This window comes from Salpingoeca rosetta (genome assembly GCF_000188695.1).
Source record: "Salpingoeca rosetta unplaced genomic scaffold supercont1.5, whole genome shotgun sequence".
NCBI lineage: Eukaryota > Choanoflagellata > Craspedida > Salpingoecidae > Salpingoeca > Salpingoeca rosetta.
In genome coordinates, this window is record NW_004754929.1 from 563,377 (window position 1) to 571,847 (window position 8,471).

Here is an 8,471-nt window from a genome sequence, read left to right on the forward strand (position 1 = left end):
GCAACAACAGCCATGGCAAGAACAAGATGGACAGCGTCCCGAACAAGGATGGCCCAGCAAGTGTGTCGACGACGCCCGCCACTTCTCCGAGCTCACCTCGACGCTTTCGAAGGCGATCTTCCACCATCTATCCGGTATCTGATGTGTCTGCTGCTGCGTCAAACGCTTCCTCTCCCTCAATGCTGCTAGATACTGCTTCTTTGGGCACAGCGGAACAAGTTAGGGAGGGTTCCATCTCGGCGCAGGACACAGTGCTTCCAGGTAGCGCAAGCACAGAGCGCGATGGGTCGCCGCAGCCGCAGTCGCAGTTTTATCATGTCGCAAATCGGCAGCGCCGCCGAACGTGGTCGCAGGGCGTCACAGTTGCAAATCACAGCAGCCCCAACGACCACCAACACTACCACCACTCCCACCAGTCACACACGCAGTCGCAGCACTTTCATCTCCACCACCACCACTACCACTTTGACCACTTTGCATCAGCATCAACGTCGCTCTTTTCAACAGCAACATCAACAGCAGCAACAGCAGCAACAGCAGCAACAGCAACGGCGACGTCCGCACAAGGCGGGGCGGGCTTCTCAACAGTCACAGCACCTGCATCCCCATCGCCAACACCAGCCGCCACCACGACGGTGCCGGTTCGCCTTCGTGCTCGCCGCCCAAGTCGCCGCGCATCGCAGCCAACGCCGCTTTCCCTCATTCCGGAACATTGACGAATATCTTCCATCAATAATCGAGCCAAATCAAACGCGCAACAACAAGTGTGTGTGTGTGCTTGAGTGTGTGCTTGAGTGTGCTTGAGTGTGTGTGTGTGTGTGTGTGTGCTTGAGTGTGTGCTTGAGTGTGTGTGTGTGTGCTTGAGTGTGTGTGTGTGTGTGTGTCTGTGTGTGTGTATGAAGCAAGCAAGCAGACTGCTGCATCCACTGCCCAACTGTGTTGCGTTTGTGATGGTGGTGTCCTTGCGCTCACGTTGCGACCCTGGCTTTGGGGAAATCCTTCCTTCCTCTGCGGTTCTCTGCGATGCGCATGTTGCGTGTTGCCCTTGATGGACAGCACCGTTTAGTGGAATTAGTAGACTTGGCAAACGGTTCACGAGCAAGGCACAAAGGCTGCTGATCAAGGATCAAGGATTGGATTGGATTAGAGGACACTCGGAGGGGCGGAAACAGAGACAGGCTTCACAGCACACCAGCAACAACACCATGGCCGAGGCGCTGACGGACGAGCAGGCTTGCGAACGTATCGCAGAGCTGGTGGTTGGCCTACGGGATGCCACGAGCGAAGGCGATGGCCAGGACTGCCGCCTCCTCAAGACAGACGTTTCTGAACTGCTGCAGGAGGCCAACAACGACACCGAAGCTGTCCTGCGTGCCCTTCTCTTCGATGGCCAGTGAGTGCGTGTCTGTGAGTGAGTGTGTAAATGTTGTGTGTGAGTGAGGGTGCAATTGTTGTGTGTGTGTGTGTGTGTGAGTGTGAGTGTGCTGTGCGTGTTGTCGTGCGTGTTGTTGTGACCTTGTGGCCAATATCACCTTGTGGTGGAGTGCACACCGCTCCCTTTTTTTTTTCTTCTTCTTCTTCTTCTTCTTCTTTTCATTCCCTCCTCGCACCTTTCTCACCCCATTCGCCTACGACTCACACTGCAGGGCGCCTGATTTGGAGGAGCGGCTGGTGCAGGAGGATTTGTCGGAGGTCTCCGCGCAGGACTGCGCACGCGGCATGGTCTACTACGACGAAGAGGACAACCAGCCCGAGAACTCAGAGGCCATTGTCGCCTCCCGCATTGCCGAGGTCCTGGACGTGCTTCGCGCCGTCAGCATCGATGGCAAGGGCTACAACTTTGCATATGCCACAGATGTGGCCATGTATACATATGGCTTCCTCACCATCAGCCGCAGTGGCACCGGCATTGGCTGGGCCTGCCCCGACGCCGTCTGGACTTGATCGGGGCCAACTTGTCGGTGTGTGTGTGCGTGTGTGTGTGTGTATGTGTGTGTATGTGTGCGTGTGTGTGTGTGTGTCTGTGTCTGTGTCTGTGCCTGTGTGTGTGTGTGTCTTCCTGCCTGCCTGTCTGACTGAATGTGTGCCAACAATCCGCTTGGGCCTCCACCCCCTGCCTGCCTGTCTGTCTCGCCCCTGAGCCAACTTATTTCCCCCTTCCTCCGATCATCAACTTCCCCACAACCCTGCCCCCATGTTCCCTTCTTGCCTGTGTTGCAGTCCTGTTACTCTTTTCTCCCTCTGTCTGCATCGTTGCGCTCTTTGCCTTGAGTTACATTACACACAAACGTTGCGTTGGTGTATTGCAAATGAACTGAACTGGAATGGAGGTGGGATGATGGACAAGGATCGTAAATGTGTGCCATGGCACTCGGGAATGGCAGCCCTTCACAACAGTGGTGGAGGAGACACAACGAGACATGGAAGCAATGAACAACCAGGTTGGCTGACAAAGGAAGGAACAACTAATAAACAAGACAGCCCAACCAACTAGCACAAGCTGCCAAAACATACACACACACACACACACACACACACACACACACACACACACACACACACACACACACACACACACGACTTCAGTGTGAGCGGAAAAACGCCTCCAGTTCATCATCTGCATCAACACCGGTTGCAATGCTCATGACATCCTCGTACTCGTCCTCGTCATCTTCGTCCCCGCCGCCGTTGGTAGGCGTTTGCGCCCCGCTCTTCCACGTGGACACGAGGTCGGCGTGCCGCTGTGCGGGCTGCCTGCGCGATGTGCGCGAGTTGGGGCGAGACCTGTTGCGTCGCTTCGGGCCAACGCCAACCCCGCCATACACGCTGTCGGCAATAAAATCGTCGTCGTCCTCGTCATCGTTTGCCGTGGTGTCGTCGTCGCTGATGGGGACGGCCCGCCGCTGTCGTGGATCTCGGGTGTGTGAGGTGCCAGCCCCGCCGCTGGGCTTCTTCCGCTGCGTCTTCAGCAGCGAGCTGAGCCCGCCGCTTTGCATGGACGCGTGCTGTTTGTCGTTGTCGTCGTCCTCACCGAAGCCCATCTCCTCTGCGTCGTGCTCATTCAAGCGCAAGGTGGCGTGCGGGTCGTGGATGCGGCGCAGCGTGGCGTTGTGCAGGGCGGTGGTGAAGCGAACCGCGTTGCCGGCCGTGCTCCACAGGCCCGCCGCACCCCGCTTCGGCGCCACCACGGTAGCCGTGCTGCCGCTGTTGCTGATGGTCGCGCCACAGTTGGGGCAATGAACAATGGGGTTGCACATGGAGGGTGCGCCAACGCTGGACTGCCGGCGGCCGCGAGCACCGCCACCAGTCACCATGGCGGCATCGCCGCCGCTACCACTGTCAGTGTCTGCCGCTGCGTCTTCCTCAGCAGCATCTGTGGACTCGCCTTCGCCCTCCGACAGCATGGCCAGCGCCTGTCGCGTCACCTCCATGTCCCTGCCTTTCCCTTGCTGCACTTCCTTTGGGCTGTGATGAGTCTCGGTCTCCGAACGCGCCGCGTCAGCGGCCGCATCGGCGCTGGCGTCGTCGCCGTGCTCGGATGACGTGTCGCTGGCAGCATCCGCGTTGTTGCCCTTTTGCGTTTTGGATGATAGCGGGGGCGCCTCCTCTTCCTCCAGCATCTCCGCCAGGGCCGCAGCGTTTGTGCCTCGCTGTACTGCCTGTGTGGGATCCATAGCATTGTCGCGCTCATCCTCGTTGCTGTCGTTGTCGTTGTCGTTGTCCAGGTGCAGCCCCGTGGGGCGCTTTTTCAGGCGGCTGGCTTTCGAGGACGGCTTGCTGCTGCCTGATGGCGTGGATCTGCCGCTTCCCTGGCGCGCAGAACGGCGCAGGCGCCTGGCGACCGCGGACGTTGTCGCCACTGTTGCTGCTGCTTTTGATAGCTGAGGCGCCGAGGAGCCTTCGCGCTTCTTGAGCAGCTTGGACAGTTTCTGGATCAGGAAGTGGATGGGGTCCTTGGGCTTGCTGCGAAGCATGGCCATCATCATGGCCTGGATCAGGTTGTCCAGGTCATGCTTGTCCACATACGCCTTGTCCTCGGGCGTCATCGAGCCCTTGTTGCCTTCTTGGATGGGTGGTTTGTGACGACGCTGTCACTCACCTGGCTTTGCTTGGATGGATGGATGGATGGATGGATGGATGAGTGTTCTCACTCGCAGTCTTGTTTGCTTGGATGGCAGTTGAGGGTTGTATGTTTTTTCGTGTCGCTTGAGCCTTCGTCGGTTTCGTCGTTGTCCGGAAACCATGACGTTCTTTTTCAACGACACCCGACAATTATCCGCTGGCTGGCGCTGTTTGTGTTTGGCAAGCAATTTGGAGGAGGAACACAACAACAACACACAACAAGACACAAGACTCAAGCACAGCAAGGTGCTGATGGCAGTGCTGGCGGGTGTCTCGCCTGCTTCTTTGGCTGTTTGTTTGTGTTTCGAGGTGGCTCCTGGCGGATTCACCTTCCCCCCTTCCTTTTTTGTGCTTTCCCTTCTTCTTCGACTGCTTTGTCGACGCTCACAACCAGACACCACCACGCCTTGCAACACGCCACGCCTTGTTTTGTGCATTGCAGTGCGGCAGTCGCGTTTTCCCGCGAAACTTGTGGTTGGAATCGGGGGGTTTGTCGAAACACGTTCCCCAACACACATACGCACACACACACAACACATACGCACACACACACACACACTCTCTCTCTCTCTTTTGCTTCGTCTTGTCGAGTGCAGTACAAGAGGTAAGCGTCCGTGGCGAGTGCCTTGGGTGGGTCAACAACACTGGGCAAGGCCGGTGACTGCATCGGCTTGGCACCAAGCCAAGCAAGATGCACAAACATCAGAAGAGAACAACAATGGGGTCGTGTGTGTGTGTGTCGACAACATGTAACATGCTGCTCGTGCTGGTCATAGTCCCTCACGTTGCTCGTTTCTCTTTGTTGTTCTGTGCGTGCGTGCGTGCGTGCGTGCGTGTGTGAACAGAGATGCTGCACCGCAAGCGCAAGTGCGTCCTCGACGCTGACGGCGTGCCACGCGTTGTCGCCTGGTGCGTTGAGCTCTGTGTGTGTCTGTGTGTGTGTCTGTGTCTGTGTCTGTGTCTGTGTATGTGTGTCTGTGTGTGTCTGTGTGTGTGTGTGTGTGTGCGTCTGTCTGTGCGTCTGTCTGTGCGCGTCTGTCTGTCTGTGTCTGCCTGCGCGAACACATACACGTGTGGACGTGCTGAGGCTGATGTGCTGACAATCATGCGGGACGCTCGTTGGTGCGTTCAACAGTGGTCGAAAGCCCAAGCCGCGCTGGGTGAAACGACGGCGCCTGTTATTGGCATCTGGCGTTGTCCTCCTCTCCTTGGTGGCGTATCCTATCATCAACCCAGGCTCGTTTGGTGTCGATGTGCCCTCTGTCATCTTCGACACTGCACGCACCAAGCCTCTTCATCTCAAAGCAGTCGCCGACTCAGCCAGCGTGCGTGCTGTGTGTCAGTGTGGCTGTGGTGTGTGTCAGTGTGTGTGTGTGTGTGTGTTTGCGTGTGTGTGTGTGTTTGCGTGTGTGTGTGTGTGTGTGTGTGTGTGTGTGTGTGTGTGTGTGTGTGTGTGTGTGTGTGTGTCCTGTTACGTTTGCATGATACGTTGTTCGACACTGGTCGAATTCTCATGCCGTTTCCTCACCCACTTACTCACTCACTCTCTCACTCACTCTCTCACTCACTCTCTCACACACACGCACGCAGACAACCCACTGCAATGGATATGGGCTGCCAGAGGACCCGTTTTTCTTCAGGTACTAGACTTGCGCGAATATCTGTGCTGACAAGGCGTGCGTAGCTTGCATGTTTGCTTTGGGACAGTTCCTGCCATAGATGATGGTCACAACCACATACACACTCACTCACACACACACACACACACACACACACACACTCACTCACTCACTCACTCACTCACTCACTCACACTCTCTCTCACTGGCTTGTACAGGTATGAAGGACGTCACTGCCGCCGCATCCGCTTCCAGCCGCACCAAGAGCTGCAGCCACTACTGGAGAAGGTAGACATCACCCTGCTCCTGTGTGTGTGCATGCATGCATGCATGCATGATTATTCTCTGTCAGCAAGAGAGGCGCGCGCATACATCCATTTTCATGCATTCGTTCACCTGTGCGCGTCTTGGCCCGCTTCCAGGTGGACTTTGTCATCAAGACCTTCACCACAACCGAGTAAGCATGTGTGTATGTAGTAATATCAATGAGGAACATCTCACCAGTTGCGCCCCTTGTCGCAATGCGATCCCCTTCGCTGCTGGTGCTGAACAGCTGCCCAACACACGTTTGCACACACCCCAACACACAACACAACGGGTGCATTCTAACGGGCTCACTCACTCACTCACTGACCCACTCGACTCTGGCGCAACACCGACACATGGTTTTTGCCTTCTTGTGCCATCTTGCTCAGGGCATGCGCCAAGTACTTCAGGCATTTCTGGGGCGCACATCTGCGCCATCCCATTCACCACAATCACTACAAGGATGTTTCCTCGTCCGTACCAACACTCGGTCAGTCAAGCGGCACAAAAGTGCTAGTTTTCTAATGCTTATATTGCCGCCGCCACACGCACAATTCAAACAGACCAATAACGCACAGCACACAACAACACGCGTTCCCAACTACAAATGACACACACACACACACACACATTCGGTCCATGCGACACGTGGCTCGGGTCTTACGGATGACACGACCCTCGCACACCTGCACATCGTTCATGCACATCGTTCATGCACACCATTCACGCACATCGTTCATGCACACCATTCATGCATTCATTCGCTTGGTCCACGACAGGGGATGAGAGCCACGCGCTGCTCTGGGACCCGGCGTTCCCGCCATTGAATGTGCCCCATCCGCCACTTCCGCCACCAGGCAACACAGACTATGCGCGCAAGCACGTCGCCTTTGTCTTTCGGTCAGTCATTTTGCATTTCACCCTCGTATGTGTTCTTTTCCACAGCCTCCACCACACATGCACACACTCGAGTCCACGTACACACACACGCACGCGCGCTTGCTGACACCAACCATGGATTATTTCGTTGGGCTCGCTGGCTGCGTGCAGGAGAGGGCGCCTCTTTGTCTTGCTGGTGGCAGCCGGCCTGCCCCAGGCCCAGAACGCCATGCTCAGCCCAAATGAAATGCATCAGTGAGTACGACCGCGTCACAATGCAATTGCTGATGTGTGTGTGTGTGTGTGTGTGTGTCTTTGCTTGATTGTTTGCCGGCCACAACTCCAGTCCTTCGCTCACTGCACTTGCGCATACGTGCGTGACGGACACAGGCTTGCATCTCGGCTTGATGCGCTGCTGGTGGATGCCACGCCGTCGCCATGGGCAAAGTCACTTCGCCGCGCACGTGATGATCTCGTCACATGGTCAGTGTGGGTAAAGGGGGGTGCCATGGGGGTGCACACAAGCACCGCCACCAGCTCACACGCCACCCATGTGGCTTCTGCGTCGCTGCTGCGTTCACTCACGCGCTCTCTCTTCGTGTCTGTTTGCGCCCGTGTGCAGGATGCTGGCTGAGACGACGTGGACAATCGACTTGTATTTGTTGGCCACGGTATGGACGTGCCATGCTTATCGTGCTGCCTTTTGATCACGCGAGTGTTGCCGATTCTCCAATGTGTCCACTGTTACACCGCACCCACGCACAAGCACACACACATACACCTTTCGCACATACATCCAAACTCTCGAACACGCCCATGCACACACACACACACACACACACACACACACACACACACACACACACACACACACACACACACACACACACAGAACACGATGTACATGCGCAGGGGGGCGTTCTCACCACTTTTCACGCGCTGATCTGCCCTGTTTACATTCGTGTCCATCGTCTCACCATCACCATCACCATCCATCCACCACCATCCAATCACATCATCATCACGTCCAATCACCACCGCCACCGCCGCCGCCGCCGCCAGCACGGGTGCGGATGCTGCGTGCCTGCGCCGCCACCTCATCCACTGCCTCCTCGTCAACATGAGCGACAGCGAGGACATTGTGCGCGTCATTCGTCAGGCCTGCAAGCGCCGCCCGGCTGTGCTCGACTATGCCTTCCTGCGGGAGACATTCCTTGGCGCGGCGTTCTCGTACTACTTCGACACGGTCAAGGACAGAGACGCGTTGCTGTCTCGCTTCCTGCCCATCACAGACGTGCCCATCGCCGCCGCCACAGCAGCAGCGACGGGCGTGACGGAGAGCGGCCTGCTCGTCCACTTTGTCTCCACCCATAACCGCCAGTCACCACCGGCACATCCGCTCATCGACTCCTTTCCCCTCCAGCAGCGCCCTCCTTCCACAACGCGTCGTCGGTGTGTGTACTTGCTTGTTTGTGTGTGTGTGTGTGTGTGTGTGTGTGTGTGTGTGTGTGTGTGTGTGTGTGTGTGTGTGTGTGTGTGTGTGTGT

General features: G+C 56.7%; 4 protein-coding genes across 4 annotated transcripts in view; 3 read left to right on the forward strand and 1 right to left on the reverse strand.

Moving 5' to 3' along the window:
- PTSG_02194 (uncharacterized protein) overlaps positions 1-1,101 on the forward strand; it is a 1,721-nt gene extending 620 nt beyond the window's left edge. The window contains exons 1-2 of the mRNA XM_004996623.1: positions 1-764; positions 1,057-1,101. The exon at positions 1-764 is cut by the window's left edge and continues 620 nt beyond it. Coding sequence (XP_004996680.1) covers positions 1-716 — 716 coding nt within the window. The 3' untranslated portion in view covers positions 717-764; positions 1,057-1,101. The remainder of the gene's footprint in view (positions 765-1,056) is intronic.
- A 104-nt stretch (positions 1,102-1,205) lies between these two features.
- PTSG_02195 (uncharacterized protein) lies at positions 1,206-1,944 on the forward strand (the record flags this gene model as incomplete). The annotated part of the gene is made up of 2 exons (XM_004996624.1): positions 1,206-1,393; positions 1,647-1,944. The coding sequence occupies 2 exons, from the start codon at positions 1,206-1,208 to the stop codon at positions 1,942-1,944; spliced, it is 486 nt and encodes a 161-aa protein (XP_004996681.1).
- A 638-nt stretch (positions 1,945-2,582) lies between these two features.
- PTSG_02196 (uncharacterized protein) lies at positions 2,583-4,134 on the reverse strand (the record flags this gene model as incomplete). Its single annotated transcript, XM_004996625.1, has 1 exon — positions 2,583-4,134. The coding sequence occupies exon 1, from the start codon at positions 4,044-4,046 to the stop codon at positions 2,583-2,585; it is 1,464 nt and encodes a 487-aa protein (XP_004996682.1). The 5' UTR covers positions 4,047-4,134.
- An 835-nt stretch (positions 4,135-4,969) lies between these two features.
- The window catches only part of PTSG_02197 (uncharacterized protein), a gene marked incomplete at both ends in the record, with an annotated part of 6,663 nt that continues 3,161 nt past the window's right edge, over positions 4,970-8,471 (forward strand). Inside the window, 10 exons of the mRNA XM_004996626.1 lie at positions 4,970-5,031; positions 5,258-5,447; positions 5,713-5,762; positions 5,959-6,028; positions 6,163-6,197; positions 6,436-6,536; positions 6,826-6,946; positions 7,097-7,180; positions 7,316-7,408; positions 7,548-7,596. Coding sequence (XP_004996683.1) covers positions 4,970-5,031; positions 5,258-5,447; positions 5,713-5,762; positions 5,959-6,028; positions 6,163-6,197; positions 6,436-6,536; positions 6,826-6,946; positions 7,097-7,180; positions 7,316-7,408; positions 7,548-7,596 — 855 coding nt within the window. The remainder of the gene's footprint in view (positions 5,032-5,257; positions 5,448-5,712; positions 5,763-5,958; positions 6,029-6,162; positions 6,198-6,435; positions 6,537-6,825; positions 6,947-7,096; positions 7,181-7,315; positions 7,409-7,547; positions 7,597-8,471) is intronic.